Source organism: Nothobranchius furzeri, chromosome 16 (assembly GCF_043380555.1).
Source record: "Nothobranchius furzeri strain GRZ-AD chromosome 16, NfurGRZ-RIMD1, whole genome shotgun sequence".
NCBI classification, from domain to species: domain Eukaryota; kingdom Metazoa; phylum Chordata; class Actinopteri; order Cyprinodontiformes; family Nothobranchiidae; genus Nothobranchius; species Nothobranchius furzeri.
This window is the reverse complement of record NC_091756.1, coordinates 34,220,726-34,239,816: the sequence shown is the minus strand read 5'-3', so window position 1 is coordinate 34,239,816 and position 19,091 is coordinate 34,220,726. Positions and strand designations below refer to the sequence as shown.

At 43.1% G+C, this 19,091-nt stretch overlaps 1 protein-coding gene across 1 annotated transcript in view; it reads right to left on the bottom strand.

Moving 5' to 3' along the window:
- Positions 1 to 682: 682 nt before the first annotated feature.
- Positions 683 to 19,091, bottom strand: part of hrc (histidine rich calcium binding protein) — a 34,182-nt gene continuing 15,773 nt past the window's right edge. The window contains exons 2-6 of the mRNA XM_015963289.3: positions 1,715 to 1,827; positions 1,564 to 1,635; positions 1,440 to 1,494; positions 1,337 to 1,373; positions 683 to 1,252 (exon numbers count right to left, since the gene is read on the bottom strand). Of these exons, the coding sequence (XP_015818775.3) occupies positions 1,231 to 1,252; positions 1,337 to 1,373; positions 1,440 to 1,494; positions 1,564 to 1,635; positions 1,715 to 1,827 (299 nt within the window). The 3' untranslated portion in view covers positions 683 to 1,230. The remainder of the gene's footprint in view (positions 1,253 to 1,336; positions 1,374 to 1,439; positions 1,495 to 1,563; positions 1,636 to 1,714; positions 1,828 to 19,091) is intronic.

Below are 19,091 nucleotides of genomic sequence, written 5' to 3'. Positions count from 1 at the left end.
TGGGTTTAAATCAGGAGATCATGAAGGCCATTCAATTGTTTCAATTCCTTCATCCTCCAGGTACTGCCTGCATACTCTTGCCACATGAGGCCGGGCATTGTCATGCATCAGGAGAAAACCAGGACCTACTGCATCAGAGTAGGGTCTGGCAAAGGGTTCAAGGATTTCATCCCAATACCTTATGGCAGTCAGAGCACCATTTCCTAGGCAGTAGAGGTCTGTGCGTCCCTCCATGGATATGCTTCCCCAGACCATCACTAACCCACCACCAAACCTGTCATGATGAACGGCGTTGCAGGCAGCATAACGTTCTCCTTGTCTTCTCCAGACTCTTTCACGTCTATCACGGGTGCTCAGGGTGAACCTGCTCTCGTCTGTAGAAAGTACAGGGTGCAAGTGGCGGACTTGCCAATTCTGGTGTTCTTGAGCAAAAGCCAGTCAAGCTCTACGGTGCTGGGCAGTGAGCACAGGGCCCACTACAGGACGTCAGGCCCTCAGGCCATCTTCATGAAGTCTGTTCCTGATTGTTTGGGTAGAGACATTCACACCAGTGGCCCTCTGGAGGTCATTCTGTAGGGCACGAGCAGTGCTCAACCTGTTCCGCCTTGCACGAAGGAGCAGGTATCGGTCCTGCTGATGGGTTGTGGAACTTCTACGGCCCTGTCCAGCTCTCCGAAAATAACCGCCAGTCTCCTGAAATCTCCTCCATGTTTTGGAGATTGTGCTGGGAGACACATTAAACCTTCTTGCTGCAGCACATGTGGATGTGCCATCCTGGAGAAGTTGGACAACCTGTGCAACTTCTGTAGGGTTAAGGAATCGCCTCATACTGCCAGTAGAGATAATTATTCAAGCCAAAACTAGCACGAGTGGAAAACCGGCCGAAAAAGATCAAGAGGGAGAAACTTGAAATGACCTCTACATGTTAAACCAGTCCTGTTTTGAGGGTTTTGTCATTGTGGCCACTTTAGTGCACCCGTTGTTAAGTCCATGAACACCAATACAGCTGAAAGTGATCAACAATGCCCTCAGCTGCTTGATCAACCAGGAAATTCTCAGACAGGTTTAATTGATTTCATGCCAGGCCCAATTAAAAAAGTGTTCCTTTAATTCTTGTGAGCATGGTATATATATATATATATATATATATATATATATATATATATATATATATATATATATATATATATATATATGTATATATACAATGTGTATGTGTGTGTGCAGGATTTAGAGTAACGATGCAACAGTCCTGCAAAACAAAAACCACACCATTAAACAGCCAATAGATAATATTATTTGAGCTGTTTAATAATACTATAAGTTGAAGCCTTACTGAAAGAGGGATCCAGTCAGCTCATCAACAAGACCACCTGAATTAAAAAAAACGTTAGATAAAATAATTATTGTAAGGGCAGTAAACACTGTCCCCCTCATACCTGGTGTGCAAACTGTATCACACAGAATGGGACAAATGTAGCACGATGAGCAGCTCTGGAGAGAAAACACATAGAAGGGTTGAGAAGGTCCAAACACTCCATGTTTCTAGACGGAGAAGCTCACCTCACAGTGTTCACAGTAATCTGACTCATCTCCCTCCTCGCAGGGACATTTGTCACAGCTTTCAGAGCAACGCTGAGGAGATTAAAACAACACTGTGCTTAATGATTAGAAGTTTTTGTTAGAGAGCACCTTTAAGTCGTCGTCATTTTACCCGACAAATGGAGCAAACGCTACACAGAGAGCCAGAGTGGAACTGCTGGTAGTCTGACACCACCTCCTCTTCGGCTGCACCTCTGAGGTTCTCAGTTGTTTTGTCAACTTCATCTAAAACAACACACACACACACACACACACACACACACACACACACACAGTATAACATGTAGATGATATCACAATGGGATGTGTTAGGTTACACCTAAATTGAATTAAATCTGGCCTGATGTCGTGTTGTGTCACATTAAAGATAAAGATACAAGTACAAGTTATTTAAGTACAAAATAGTTGTTATATCATATGGGTCTTAGGTGAAGGGTGAGACAAAGAACGGTTCAGAAGATCTTTCATGGACGTAAAAACAAAGAGTCAGAGTACCCAGCCCAGAGTGTTACCGGGGTCCCACCCTGGAGCCAGGCCTAGGGTTGGGGCCCGTGAGCGAGTGCCTGGTGGCCGGGCTTTCGCCCATGGGGCCCGGTCAGGCCCAGCCCGAACCGGATTCATGGGCTCATCCAACTGTGGACCCACCATCAGCAGGAGGAACATGAAGGGTCCGGTGCAATGTGGATCGGGTGGGAGACTGAGGCGGGAGCCTTGGTGGTCCGATCCCCGGACAAGGGGCACCCTGTGGGGGACGCTCCAGGAGTATGGAGTGGGTGGCCTTTAGTAAAGGGCCATTCAGTCCCTTTACCAGAGGAGCGTGAGTTTGGTCCGCATAGCTGGTAGTAAGTCAGACCTGTTCCAGGTGAGGGTTGGACTTTGCCAGGGCAGCCCTTTGTCACAGGTTCTGTCCATAACCTTTATGGACAGAATTTCTAGGCGCAGCCGTGGTGTGGAGTGTGTCGAGTTTGGTGGCAGGAGAATCTCGTCTCTGCTTTTTGCGGATGATGTAGTCCTCCTACCTTCATCCAGTTCTGACCTTCAGCTCCTGCTGGGTAGGTTCGCGGCCGAGTGTGAAGCGGCTGGGATGAGGATCAGCACCTCCAAATCTGAGACCATGGTTCTCGACCGGGAAAGGGTGGCTTGCCAACTGCGGGTCGGGAGAGAGGTCCTACCTCAAATGGAGGAGTTTAAGTATCTCTGGGTCTTGTTCACGAGTGAGGGTAGGAGGGATCGAGAGATCGACAGGCGGATTGGTTCGGTGTCTGCAGTGATGCGGACGCTGAGCCGATCTGTCGTGGTGAAGAGGGAGCTGAGCCAGAAAGCCAGGTTCTCGATCTACTGGTCAATCTACGTCCCAATCCTCACCTATGGTCATGAGCTTTGGGAAATGATGACCGAAAGAATGAGATTGCGGATACATGCGGCCAAAACGAGTTTTCTCCGTAGGGTGGCTGGGCTCAGCCTTAGAGATAGGGTGAGGAGCTCAGACATTCGAGAGGGACTTGGAGTAGAACCGCTGCTCCTCCGGATCGAAAGGAGTCAGTTGAGGTGATTTGGGCATCTGGTCAGGATGCCTCCTGGACGCCTCCCTGGGGAGGTGTTTCGGGCATGTCCTGGCAGCAGGAGGCCCCCGGGTCGACCCAGGACACGTTGGAGAGGTTACATCTCCAATCTGGTCCGGGAACACCTTGGGGTCCTGTCGGAGGAACTGGAGGAGGTGGCTTGGGAGAGGATGGTCTGGAGCTCCCTAGTTGGGATGCTGCCCCCGCAACCCGGACCCAGATAAGCGGAGGAAGACGACGACGACGACGATATAAGGAACCCAGCAAATTGCATCAAGTCACTGACTAGTGTCAGTGACTTTACAGCAATCCTCATACTAAGCAAACATTTAGAAACAGTGGAGAGGGACACTCCCTTTTAACAGGAAGAAACCTCCAGAGGATCCTGGCTCAGTATAAACAGCAATCTGCCACGACTCACTGGAGATCAAGAAGACAGAGCACACACACACACATACACACACACACACACACACACACACACACACACACACACACACACAACATAAATACCAAGTAATGTTTCTGTGGTTACATTGTGATTTCAAAGTAAATATTCTATTTGGTGAGAGATAAACTTTATTGCATTTATCCTAGTTAATCTATAATTAAATGGGTAAACTAGTAGTAGCACATTCAATGTCAAAGAAAGTAAAATGTTATTAACAGGAGAGGGAGAATGTTTAAGTGTTAGCAATAGTTAGTGTTCAAGCCGATGGCCCCTCCGTGAGGCCACCACAGCTCAGCAGAACATCACTGTAGCTTCTTCTGGGGAGAAAAACACTAAGGGGAAATATAAGTTAACAGCTGAAATAGCAGGAAATAATACAGTTAAAGAGCAACTTGTGGAAGAAAGTGACGGGTTCCGGGCAAGATGGTGTGCTGAACAGCAGTCGAATACGGTTGCGGTGGTAACTTCTCTCAAACTTTTTACTTAACAAGATTAAGGATCACTCACAACTTTTGAAATGAATCCTAAAAGCATATTGAAACTGGCAAAACTAAAAATGACCGGTGGAAAAGGAGAAAAACAAGTGGAAGCTATGAGAGATGAAGGGAAACCACTAGAGCTGGTTAGCGACCATGCTTATGCTAAAGAAGCTAATGCTAAAAGAAAAGATGCTGGCTCCGGTCCTAATATGCTGCACAAGCCTCCGGTCGACAAAAAAGTAAAGGTTTGGAGGAAAATGAAGAAGAAGTGTCTAATCATACCATTTTGAAAGCCATACAAAATATGGCGAAGGATGTAGAAGAGCTTAAAGAGAAAGCATAGCAAACAAGCTGCATGCTAGCTGCTTTGATCAAAGTGGTGCAGTTCAACGCTGAAGAAGTTAAAGAATGCAGGCGAAGAGTAAACAACTTAGAAGTTCAACAAAAAGTCCTCTTGGATGAGAATATGATGCTGAAGGAGAAAATAAAGGATCGGGAAAGGTACAGGATGAGATGGAGTTTGAAGATGAAAGGCCTTCCGGAAAAAAGCGATGAAAATGTCAGAGTGGACACTGTCCAACTCTTCACATGCATTGCCCCTGATTTACAACAGCTGGAGAGGAATGTAGATGTTGTGCACAGAGTGGGGAAGAATGGGGATAATAGGAGCAGAACAACTGTGGCAACTTTTGTTCAGAGATTGACGAACGAAGAGATATGGCGCGAAAGCGAGAACTTGTCAGTGTGCGGGGAAAGAGGCGTTCACTTCCTGGAGTTGATGTCGCTGGAGGACAGAGAAGCAAGAAATAAGTTGTGGCCACAGATAGAGAAGGCTCGAGCTGAAGGGAAACGAGCCTATTACCGTGGGCCTCATGGTTACATTGAAGGTAAAATGACTGGCTAGCAGTGATCAGGTTTGGATGCGTTAAGGGAACAAAAAATAAGAAAAATAAAACAGAAAAATGTATTTGAGTGAAAATTTGAATGAGACAGTTACTCGCTAAATGTAGTTCATAAGGAGAAAACCTTCAGTTTGTGATAATTGTGAGTTTGCAAATCCATTGTTCTCATGTTTAATCGCATGGTTTCCTTTGCTTCTTTAAATGTGAGAGGTCTTAAAGATGTTTTAAAGGAAAGCTTTATTTTTCTTTGGAAAAGGGCGTACAGCTCAATGTCTGTTATTGCAAGAAACTCATTCTTCTGATGTGGATGTAAAGTTTTGGACAAACATGTAGGGAGATAAAACATTGTTTAGTCATGGAAGCACTAAGTCAGCAGGGGTAACTATTTGTTTTAACAAGTTTCAGGGGGAGGTTGTTACTTAGAGAAAAGATGAAGACGGGCAATGGTTAATGGCAGTCTTGTTGATTGATAGTTGTTTTTTGATATTGGTCAATGTTTATGGTTATAGAACTGTTACGCAAAATAAACAGATGTTAAGGAATAGTGGCGAAGGCATACGTGAGCTAAAAACAATGTATCCCACAGATTCCATCGTAATGGGAGGAGGGGGGGGGGGGCGCGATGACTTTGGATGATTGGGTAGATAGATCACCTTCAAGGTTTCAAAGTCACCTATTTAATTCTCTTATGGTCAAATGTATCAGGGATAATTACCTGATGGATATTTGGAGGAATAAGAACCCAGGGAAGAAAATGTTCTCTTGGTATGAACGTAACGGAACCGCAAAATCGAGAATTGACTACTGGCTGGTTACGCAGTCATTGGAAAGATTTGTCTTTGATACTGTAATTTCCAAAGCTCCATTAACAGATCACTGTGTAATTGAAATAGCATTGAATTCAAAGAATAGGAATTATAAAAGTAAGGGCTATTGGAAATTCAATGCTATTCTGCTAAATGATAAAGAATGCTGTGGGAAAATAAAAGGAATAATATCAGCAATTGTGAAGGATGACAAAATAGAGACCTTCTGCAGCAAATGGGAATATGTAAAATTTAAGATTAGAGAATATTCGATTAAAAATAATAAAGACTTGAACAAAGAAAGAACAAAACAGGAATGTGAGCTTCTGCAGGAGATTAGTTGGTGCTGCAACAAAATAGAAATGGGTAGTGAGGATAAGAAAAACTTATTATATCTGCAAGCCAAATTGGATGATTTTTATAGGAAGAGAGCCCAAGGAGCTTTTGTACGTTCAAGAGCAAAATGGATGGAGGAGGGAGAGAAAACCCCAACATATTTTAGCAAACTGGAGAAAAGAAGACAGGAAAATAAAGCCATCTCAAGCTTGCTGATTAATGGTGCAGAATGCAAGGATAATAAAACGATAGAGAAAGAAGTCTTTAAATTTTATAGTGAGTTTTATTCCTCAGCCTTTTCTGCGAGGGACACAACTACATTGTTTAACGTATTGCAAAAACAAATACCCCTCATTGATAACACATTTAAGGAAACATGTGAATCTGATTTTAAAATAGAAGAGCTGGATGCAATCGTTCTGAAGCTGGCAGCAAACAAAGCTCCGGGTACTGATGGACTCACGGCCAATTTTTATCAATTCTTTTGGAGAGACATCAGAAATCTACTGTTCAAAGCAATACAGGAATGTTAAGAGAAGCAAGAACTAACAACCAGCATGAAACAAGGCATTATAACATGAATTCCTACAGAAAATAAAGATAAAAGAATGTTGGATAACTTGAGGCCCATTACACTTCTGAATACTGATTACAAAATATTTTCTGGATGTATAGCAGCTAGAATCAAAACTGGTCTGTCTCAAATTGTTCATGAAACACAATCTGGCTTTCTAAGGGGGTGTTCTATTCACAACAATATACGGCTGGCTTTGGATTTGATTGATTACAGTCAGGAGTTGTCAGTGGAAGGATTTATTCTGTTTCTGGATTTTTAAAGCTTTTGATTCAGTAGAACACACTTTTATAATAAATACTTTAGGTCATTTTGGATTTGGCCTGAAATTCATCAGTGTAATCGGTATGTTATACAGGGACATTAATAGCAGTGTTGCATTAGAACATGGCACCTGCTCAAGATTTGAAATCAAAAGAGGTTTTAGACAGGGTTGTAGTAGCTCTCCCTTACTCTTCATTTTGGTAACAGAATTACTATCAGTTATGTTAAAAAAGAATAATATTGAAGGCTTGCACATTTTAGATAACCATATATTAATTAATCAATTTGCGGATGACACAACATTATTTTTTAAAAAGATAAATCAAATATCTAAGGAGTTAAACTTAATTAGTCAATTCTCTAAAGCAGCTGGCCTAAGATTAAATATTAATAAATGGGAAATTTTTGCTTTACATTACAATCTGAAAACTCTATTTCAGATGTGGCAGTTAAAAAAACAGACAAAATATTTAGGCATAGTGATTACTAAGGAAAAAGAAATGAGAGAGAGAAAATATTAGCAAGAATGTGAACAAGTGTAGAACTATTTTGGACTTGTAGTTACAGAGAGACATCACTGTATTTGGAAGGGTCCTAACAAAAATGGAAAATCTGTCAAGAAGTATATATCCTGCTTATTCGCTCAAAATCTCAGACAAAATTATTAAACTTATCAATGGTATGAATTATACTTTCATTTGGAAAAATAAATGTCAGTATATTAGGAAAGCTGATGTGGTCAAGGAGAGGGCGGTTTAAATGCTATCGATTTTGTGGTTATGAATGGTGTGCTTAAGTTGAGATGGCTTAGTGCATTTGTACAGTTTAAAGATCCCCTTTGGTTCAACATTCCCAAGGCAATATTTCATAAAGTTGGAGGGATAGAATTTTTGTTGCGTTGTGACTATGATATAAGAAAATTACCTTTAAAACTGTCTGACTGTCATAAGCAAGTTCTCCTTTACTGGAACCTAATATTCAAACATAATTTCACCCCACACATTTCACCCTTGTGGAATAATAGATGTTTTCTATCAAATAAGAAGTCGTTATTTATTGAAAGTTGGTTGGATAAAGGAATTTAGGCGATATCTGATTTATTGGATGAGCATGGCAATATTTTTGAAATATGAAGATTTGTGTAATAAATTTGGTCTGATATGCTCACCAAGTGAATACAAGAAAGTCTTTAAAGCCATTCCAGTTCCTGTCAAAACGATGACTCAGCAAATAAGGACATGCAAAGGGGTCAGGGATGAGATCTCTATTTGTAGAAGGAATTGGATTAAATAGTAAGGAATTTTCTAACAATTTTGCCCATAAGATTTTAACAACCCAATATTACCCATACCAGCTAAAGAGGAAAAATATTGTACGTGACTTTAATGAAACTGAGAGAAGGAAAATAAGGAAGAGATATTTGCCTTATCCAATCCCACATAAAGCAAAGGAGGTAACATTCAAAATTTTAAATGAAATGTATCCATCCAATTACTTTCTACATGTTAGATTTAACTGGACAAATAATTCATGTGGTTTTTGTGAAAGTAATATTGAAAATGTTGAACATCTTTTTTTTATGTGAGTGTGTCAAAGATTTCTGGTGTTCTGTTCACACTTGGTTGTTGTCTCAGCATATAACAGTAAGTCAGTTTAACTGGTCTGCTATAAAAGTGGGGTTGTTTTTGAAGGACAAAATCAAGAATTCTTGGTAAATGCTTTGATTTCGCTGGGAAAACATTTTATACACAGATGTAAATTCATCAAGGTTAAGCCGCATTTAAGCGGATGGAAAAAGGACTTGGAACTGTTTAAGAAATGTTTGTTTTATCAACCAGAAAGATGCCCAGAGACTATCTTTGTTGGATATTTGCAAACTTCTAGAATAAGGCCCTCACACTTTGATGTTTTTTTTATGTTAGTTGCTTTTTCTTTGTGTTTGTTATATTTCTGTGGTAAAAGCTGATTCAACACGTTTAGATACTGATAGAATGTTTGCCCTGTTTGTTGTATAAAAAAATGTGTTTGATAAAAAAAATAAAATAAAAACTTGTAGAAGAAAGTAGTCGAGTGTGGAAAGTGGTCAGTGTGTCCTCCAGCAGTCTAAGCCTATAGCAGCATAACTACAGAGATAACTCTGGATAACCTAGCCTTTTAGATGGAGGCATGTTAGAGGCAGGACCAGGTAGAGCCGTCTTTACCGACTGTACACTCCACCTCCCTCCACTCCCCCACTTTTCCAGATCTGGGCTAACATCACATTTTAACCATAGGCCCTCGTCGTCGTCGTCGTCTTCCTCCGCTTATCCGGGTCCGGGTCGCAGGGGCAGCATCCCAACTAGGGAGCTCCAGACCGTCCTCTCCCCGGCCACCTCCACCAGCTCCTCTGGCAGGACCCCAAGGTGTTCCCGGACCAGATTGGAGATGTAACCTCTCCAACGTGTCCTGGGTCGACCCGGGGGCCTCCTGCCGGAAGGACATGCCCGAAACACCTCCCCAGGGAGGCGTCCAGGAGGCATCCTGACCAGATGCCCAAACCACCTCAACTGACTCCTTTCGATCCGGAGGAGTAGCGGTTCTACTCCGAGTCCCTCCCGAATGTCCGAGCTCCTCACCCTATCTCTAAGGCTGAGCCCAGCCACCCTACGGAGGAAACTCATTCCGGCTGCTTGTATCCGCGATCTCGTTCTTTCGGTCATTACCCAAAGCTCATGACCATAGGTGAGGATTGGGACGTAGATCGACTGGTAAATCGAGAGCCTGGCTTTCTGGCTCAGCTCCTTCTCCACCACGACAAATCGGCTCAGCGTCTGCATCACTGCAGACGCCAAACCAATCCACCTGTCGATCTCCCGATCCCTCCTACCCTCACTCGTGAACAAGACCCCGAGATACTTAAACTCCTCCACTTGAGGTAGGACCTCTCTCCCGACCCGGAGTTGGCAAGCCACTCTTTTCCGGTCAAGAACCATGGTCTCAGATTTGGAGGTGCTGATCCTCATCCCAGCCGCTTCACACTCGACCGCGAACCTACCCAGCAGGAGCTGAAGGTCAGAACTGGATGAAACAAGGAGGACCACATCATTTGCAAAAAGCAGAGACGAGATTCTCCTGCCACCAAACTCGACACACTCCACACCACGGCTGCGCCTAGAAATTATGTCCATAAAGGTTATGAACAGAACCGGTGACAAAGGGCAGCCCTGGCGGAGTCCAACCCTCACCGGGAACAGGTCCGACTTTCTACCGGCTATGCGGACCAAACTCACGCTCCTCTGGTAAAGGGACTGAATGGCCCTTAACAGAAAGCCACCCACCCCATACTTCTGGAGCGTCCCCCACAGGGTGCCCCTGGGGACACGGTCATAAGCCTTCTCCAAATCCACAAAACACATGTGGATTGGTTGGACAAACTCCCATGCCCCCTCTATCACCCTTGCAAGGGTATAGAGCTGGTCCACAGTTCCACAGCCAGGGCAAAAACCACATTGCTCCTCCTCAATCTGAGATTCAACTATTGATCGGACCCTCCTCTCCAGTACCTTGGAGTAGACCTTTCCAGGGAGGCTGAGGAGTATGATCCCCCTGTAGTTGGAACACACCCTCAGGTCACCCTTCTTAAAGATGGGGACCACCACCCCAGTCTGTCACTCCACAGGAACTGCCCCCGATGACCACGCAATGTTGCAGAGACGTGTCAACCACGACAGCCTTACAACATCCATAGCCTTGAGATACCCAGGAAGAATCTCATCCGCCCCCGGGGCTCCGCCGCTGTGTAGTTGTTTGACTACCTCAGCAACTTCTGCCCCCGAGATTGGACAGTCCATCCGAACTCGAAGTCAATGTCCCCCACTGCTCTCGGGACGTGGTCAAAGCTCTGCCGAAGGTGGGAATTGAAGACCGTCTTGACAGGTTCTTCTGCCAGGCGTTCCCAGCAGCCCCTCACTATGCATTTGGGTCTGCCAGGTCTACGCGGAATCTTCCTCTGCCATCTGATCCAGCTCACCACCAGGTGGTGATCAGTTGACACCTCCACTCCTCTCTTCACTCGGGTGTCCAAAACATACAGCTCCTCCTTGAACTGTCACCTTATCGTGATGGAGGAGTTTGAGTGCCCCAATGATCCTAGAAGCTATGTTGTCTGGGGCATTTTGTGCGCCTGGTAGGGTCTCCCATGACAAAATGGTCTTAGGTGAAGGGTGAGACAAAGAACAGTTCAGAGGATCTTTCATGGATGTAAATTCAAAGAGTCGGAGTACCCGGCTCGGAGGGTTACCGGGGTCCCACCCTGGAGCCAGGCCTGGGGTTGGGGCCCGTGAGCAAGTGCCTGTTGGCCGGGCTTTCGCCCATGGGGCCCAGCCAGGCCCAGCCCGAACCGGATACATGGGCTCATCCAATTGTGGACCCACCACCTGCAGGAGAAACACGAAGGGTCCGGTGCAGTGTGGACCAGGTGGCAGACCGAAGTGGGAGCCTTGGCGGTCCGATCCTCGGACAACGAAACTGGTTTTTGGGACATGGAACATCACCTCGCTGGCGGGGAAGGAGCTTGTGGCAGAGGTTGAGCGGTACCGGCTAGATATAGTCGGACTCACCTCGACACAGCATTGGCTCTGGAACCCAAGTCCTTGAGAGGGGGTGGACACTCTCCTTTGCTGGAGTTGCTCTGGGTGAGGCGGAGGGCTGGGGTTGGCTTTTTGTTAGCCCCAAGACTCTCTGCCTGTGTGTTGGGGTTTACCCCGGGGGATGAGAGGGTAGCTTGCCTGCGCCTTCGGGTCGGGGAACGGGTCCTGACTGTTGTTTGTGCTTATGGGCCAAATATCAGTTCAGAGTACCAACCCTTTTTGGAGTCCCTGGAACAAGTGGTAGATAGTGCTCCATCAGGGGACTCCATTGTCCTGCTGGGGGACTTCAATGCTCACGTGGGCAATGACAGCTTGACCTGGAGGGGTGTGATTGGGAGGAATGGCCCGCCTGATCTGAACTTGAGTGGTGTTTCGTTATTGGACTTCTGTGCAAGCCACAGTTTGGCCATAACGAACACCATGTTTGAAAATAAGGATGCCCATCGGTACACTTGGTACCAGGGCAGCCTAGGTTGCAGGTCGATGATAGACTTTGTAGTCGTATCATCTGACCTGCGGCCGTATGTTTTGGACACCCAAGTTTAATACTGTCAAGTATCAATACTATATTAAATGAGCAATACTTTTATTTTTAATTATCTGGTTTATGATAGTAATCTGTACAATATTGTGATGTTAGCACATGGGTTTAAGTTAACATTGTTAACTCACCAAGACACCTGCTGCTCCTCCGCTGCTTCTTCTCACATCACAGCTCAATTTCTCTCCTTTGGCCAATCGTTTTTCCCTCTGGCTTGTCTCTGCTCTCTGAGGCATGCAGCAGATTAATAACTTTATGGTTTTTGTCCATCATAAGTATAATTATAAACAGTTAAGTTTTCCTCTGTGTCAGAGCCACATTATAATCCATATTTTTCTCTGGATTAAGCTAACAGGACTCCCTCTGCTGATGTCACTTCCGGTTAGGCAGAAAAAAAAAACATTTTTCTCACAAAAATGACTCCAAAAGCCTAAATTTAAGTACCGGTATGTGTACATTTTTGTTCGGAACGAGTTCCCATTATCCATTCCATCTATTTTCTTAAACCACTTCTCCTTGTAGGGTCGCAGGGGAGCTGGTGCTTATCTCCAGCTGTCTCCGGGCAAGCAGGTGGGGCACACCCTGGACAGGTTGCTAGTCCATCGCAGGGCAACACAGAGACACACAGGACAAACAATCAAGCACACACACACACACACACACACCCACACACTCACACCTAAGGACAATTTAGACAGACCAATCAACCTGACAGTCATGTTTTTGGACTGTGGGTGGAAGCCGGAGTACCCAAAGAGAACCCACGCATGCACAGAAAGAACATGCAAACTCCTTGCAGAGAGACCCCAGGCCGGGATGTGAACCCAGGACCTCCTTGCTGCAAGGCAACAGTGCTAACCACGGCGCCACTGCGCAGCCCAAGTTCCCATTATGTTTCTTTAAACAATGGTTCAAGGGAGTTCCTAACTTGCAATTTGCTCTTTAATATTTGCTCATCTAAAGAAGACTCCACTCAAAATTATCTTAATTATGATTGGGTTTTGAAATGTATTCAGTATTTGTGCAAATGTGCTAATATGACTTCATTGTAAATGAGCAGTTATGGGTATTTGATTTTTATTACTGACTGCAATATGAAATCTGTAAGCAGATCTTAGCTGCTGGAAATACATAAAGCTGTAGCTTATGCTAGTATGGTCAAGGTCAAAAGTATTTATATAGCATGTTTAGTTGGGGTGTAACGGTTCATGGGGTGTATTAGAACGGTTTCGGTTCGGGCTTTTCAGTTCGGTCCACTTGCGTACCGTTTCGGTTTATTTTTTCCGTTAAATAATTAAATTTTCATACATTTGCATGATTTAAGTGCAGCAGATAAAAGTTCCTCAGCGGGTTTCCGCACGAGCACTGTATTGAGTGACGCATGATGGCTGAACACACCTGATCTCCATTTAAAAAGTTTAATCTGCAAATTCTGATCATCTTTCAGAGCGAATCTTACCAGCTGGCTGCCGCTGTTGCTGCCGCTGTTGCTGCCTGTAGACACCCTGAACGGTGCATTGTGTCAGTCCTCCCCCTCGTTTATTACACTAAGCAGGCACGCAGCGGCAAACATGTAAACAAACACGGCTGCTGATCTTTCCCCCGTGACAATTAATGTAAAGTTTTTATCCTACTATGAAAAATATGGCGCGGAGGAAGCTCGTTATTTAATACGAGTTTTAAAGAAGAAACTCGTGGCGGTGTGAGGTGAGTTCTTAAGGCTCACTGCAGAAATAAAAACACTGAGCATCAGCAGTCAAACACAACATTTGTCTGCGTGACACTCATAGCTGCGCAAATCATGGACATGAATACGCAGACGTCCCATTGATCGCTGGAGAGCGTAACAGCATTGTTACCATGTTATGGGTCTCCTCACTCTCCAAAGTCAATGCAGAGGGAGCAACTATTCCCGTTTCTGTGCAGATTACAACAACCAGTGTACAACTGAAAACAGATCACATGGGATTAATAGTGACTTTTCTAGCCTTCCTTATTTATTTTTGTTTAATTATATTTATATTTTAATTATCATGCCATACCTTGTGTCTGATTTTGTGAAAAAGCTGAATAAATGTGTGTTTTAGTTTGGTAAGCACCTTCCTTTAAAAAGCAGCTGGAAACTCACCTGTTCAAGCTGGCTTTTGTGTGACCTTCATCACCATCTCCTTGTTCTGCTTTCCCCACCTGTTCCACCTTCCTCAGGATCCACTGATTTCCCTCTTTCGTATTCACTCTCTTTCTTTACATTTTTAATCAAAATTGTCTATTTTTTTGCTCATTTTAAATATATTTTTGATCATTTTCTAAATTCTTTTTATATTTTTTAATTTTTTTTTTTGTGAAGCACCTCATGATTTTTATCTTGAGAGGCGCTATAGAAAAGATCTTTTCTTCTTCCTCCTCCTCAGTAGACATGAATGCACTGGTGCAAATGGAGACCCATCTAAAATGGCAAACGGCCACTGTGGCAGCTCCAATAGCCATATCATATATATATATATATATATATATATATATATATATATATATATATATATATATATATATATATATATATATATATAAAACACAATCAAGATAAATTGCAGTTAAAATAAGTGTATGACACTTTATTTTGTTGCAATATACTTTGTTGTATCATAAGATCCAAGTCATTCAATTCAAATTCAAATTCAAAAATACTTTATTAATCCCAGAGGGACATTGATTGCTGTAGTAGCTCAGAATAAAATTAATAATCAAGTCGTCAAAGAGTTATTGTATATTACAATGGCTGTTGGCAGGAAGGTTCTCCAGGAGCGGTCAGTATTGCAGCGAAACTGAAGAAGCCTCTGACTGAAGACACTCTTCCGTTGTCGGACAGTCTTGTGAAGAGAATGCTCAGGGTTGTCCATAATTTTCTTGATTTTCTGGAGCATCCTTCTTTGCATTATCTCCTCTAGTGGTTCCACAGTTGTCCCCAGAACAGAACCAGCCTTTGTTATTAGGCTGTTGAGCCTTTTCAGGTCCCTGCTTCTGATGCTACTACCCCAATAGATGATGGCTGAAGAGATTACACTCTCAACAACAGACTTGTAGAAGATCTGCAGCAACTTGCTACAGACATTGAAGGACCTAAGCGTCCTCAAGAAGTGCAGTCTGCTGTGTCCCTTCTTGTAAACGGCTTCGCTGTTCTTTCTCTAGTCCAGTCTGTTGTCCAGGTGAACTCCAAGGTACTTGTATTCCTTAACCCCCTCCACTTCTTCTCCCATGATGGAAACAGTGTTTGACTCCACCCAGTTTCTTCTGAAGTCTAAAATCATCTCCTTTGTTTTGTTCACGTTTAAGGTCAGATGATTGTTTCCACATCATGCCACAAAGCGCTCCACCAGCTCTCTGTACTCAGCTTCCTGTCCATCTCTGATACACCTGACAACTGCAGAGTCATCTGAGTATTTCTGTAGATGACAGGTCTCTTCTTGTACTGAAAGTCAGGGTGAAAAGAAATGGTAAGAGTACAGTCCCCTGTGGTGCTCCAATGTTACTGATCACCTGGCTTGATGTGCAGTTCTTCAGCCTCACAAACTGTGGTCTGTTTGTCAGGTAGTCTTTAATCCAGGTGATAGTTGAGGCCCCCACCTGTGTCTTCTGGAGTTTCTGGCAAAGTACATCAGGCTGGATTGTGTTAAATGCACTGGAGAAATCAAAGAACATGACCCTCACAGTGCTGCCTGCTTTATCTAGATGACAGTGGGTTGGTTGAAGCAGCTGGATGATGGCATCTTCAACTCCAACTCCATGGCAATAACTCAACTCCAACTCCATGGCAATAAGCAAACTGTAGCGGGTCCTGATATGTTCTAGTTTGCTTATTCAGGAGCTGGGACGTAATTTTGGGGGGGGACGGGTGGGACATGTCCCCCCCACTTTTTCAAAAGACAGTTTTGGTCCCCTGCACTTTTTCCCGTCCAAAAACAATGTTACGCTCCATTAAATGGATTTGGTTGAGCACTAGGACCGAAACGGAAACCGGTTTACTATTAGACCCGCCCAAAAGCTAATCTATTGGCTCTGCTGATACTTGCTAACGTATTATTGGCTGTTGCTGCTGTCACTCAAGTTGTAAACAGTCAGAACGTGCTCACGTTGTTTTGCTAGTTTGGAGCCGCTAGGGAACACCGGTACTGAGTCACATCGTCAACTAGACGCTGTGTAATATCAGAGCTCAGCTCAGCTTCCATTACATAACATTTGAATAAGTGTTCATTTGTGAGTCTTTGGTAGTTAGGCACAGCCAGGAGGCAGCATGTCAAGAAAACGAAAAGTGGATATAAGAGACTTCTTTCAAAGTCAAAACGTAAGTTGGACATGTGACACCCCTGCATTAAGCTCAGACTCACCTCCTCCTTCACACACAAACTCAAAACTAACTTTTACAAACTCATCTCCTCCACATAACTGACTCCTCAGACACAATTTGTTCGTATTATTATAATAATTATTTTTTTATTATTACTATTATCATCATAATTATTATTACTAGTAGTAGTAGAAGTGTAACTTCAAAACTTTTATCATTTAACTTTATTGTAAACTTATCTATTGCAATGTATATTTTCACATTAAAAAGCTCTGAAAAATGAACAGTATCATCATCGTCAACAGATTTTTTTAAGCTTAATGTCAAAGATGTACACTTTTCATTAGATTTATCTTATTTTTTCCATTTTTTTTGTGTGTGTTGAAATGCAACAACTGTTTAAACACTTTTAAGGGAAAAAACATATTTAATATGTTTTTATACACTCAAATGTTAGGGTGATGATCATGTGTAAAACATTAGTTCAGCATGTCCTCTAACACAGCAAATGAACAAACGGCCAGATCTCAGGAGGGACCGTTTATGTATAAATAATTTTTATACTTTTGACTAGGCCTGGGAATGTAACAAATTTTGCTGGACGATATTTTGTCCAACAAATTGTTGATGATAAACGATATTGTCAACATTATCTAGACCAAAATAACCACTGATATAATGTTAATATATCATAATAATGCAAGTACACCCTTTAAAATGCAACAAATAAACCTTAATTTAACATTGAAATGTCCAGAACCAGAACTTCTAAATGAATAAAAATAACAAACAAAAATTGAATAAAAAAGGAATCTCACTCCCTGTTAGAAAATGTTGCACCAAAAACAATAAAAAAGACCCAAAACAATAAATACAATGGCCTATCCATTGTCAACAGCCAAAACTGCACTTCAATAATGATAATAAATAAAAATAATAATAGAGTTGTACATTTTTTAACTTTGATATATATATATATATATATATATATATATATATATATATATATATATATATATATATATATATATATATATAGGATGGAAAAATTATTGAGATGGGCACGTGACGTGTCAAGGGGTCTTTACATAACACCCCCCACCCCAAATCCGCACAAGCCTGCTGTGTCCCCCCCACTTCTGAAATCAAAATTTCGTCCCTGTTCAGGAGGACCAACAGGAGTCTCTCCAGGACCTTCATGATGTGGGATGTGAGGGCAACCGGTCTGTAGTCATCATTGACTGATGAGCGAGTTATTATTATTATTTTTTTTTTTTTTTGGGGACTGGAACAAGGCAGGATGTCTTCCACAGGACTGCTCTGCACAGCCCTCCAGTACTCTGGGGCTGAACCCATCTGGACATGCAGCCTTGTTCCTGTTCAGTCTCTCCAGCTGCCTCTTCACCTGGCTTCTAGAGACAGACAGGTGGGAGGGGGAAGTAAATGGGGCAGCAGCATCTCCTGACTTGGTTGAAGACAGATTTATAGAACCAGAAGAGTCCATGACTGTGTTAGAGGACAAAAGAGCTGGCGTGTGACAGGAAAATGTTGGATCAGAGGAGGATGGGATGTCTGATTGGCTGGGGACAGGCACGGAGGATGCTGGGTTTGTTCCTGAACTGAACCTATTGAAGAACTTGTTCAGTTCATTGGCTGTGTCCAGGCTGCCATCTGTGCAATCCTTTCTCTGGTTGAAGCCTGTGATCTTCTTCATCCCTGACCAGACATCTCTGATATTGTTCCTCTGTAGGTTGTTCTCCAGCTTCTTCCTGTATGCCTTCTTGCTGTCTCTGATCTTGATCTTCAGTTGCTTCTCTATACTCCTCAATAATTCCCTGTCTCCCTCCTTGAAGGCTCTTTTTTTTCCTCATTTAGCAGATTCTTCAGTTCACTGGTGATCCAGGGTTTGTTATTAGTGAAGCATCTCACTGTTCTGGTGGGTATGATGTTGTCCACACAGAAGTTTATATAGTCAGTGACACATCCAGTCATGGCATTGATGTCCTCTTCATATCCTTGGCAGAGAGTCATCCAATCCGTGGTCTCAAAACAACTCTGCAGGGCTTCTTCAGCGTCCTGTGACCATTTTCTCACAGTTCTTCTTGTCACAGGTTGCCTCTGAACAAGTGGTTTGTATGCTGAGCAGAGAAAGACAAGATTGTGATCTGATTGTCCCAGAGGAGGTCTTGTTTTGGACATGTATGCATTCTTTACATTTGCATAACACAAATCGAATGTCTTGTTTTTTCTGGTGGAGCAGCTGACAAACTGTTGAAATGTTGGAAGTGTAGCAGAGAGCGAGGCATGATTAAAAACACCAGACATAGCCACAAATGCATTGGGGTGCTGGGTTTCTAGCTTAGCGACAACAGAACTGATGGCATCACATACACTTTCAACAATGGCTGAAGGTGGAATGTAAACAGTTGCCAAGACAACACTGGTGAAATCTCTTGGCAAATAATATGGGCACCAACTTACTGCCAAGAGTTCAACATCTGGGCTGCAGAGACGATATTTCACTGAAACATGACCTGGATTGCACCATTTGTTGTTGACAAGCACTGCCACTCCACCTCCTTTTCTTTTCCCACTCCTCTTAAG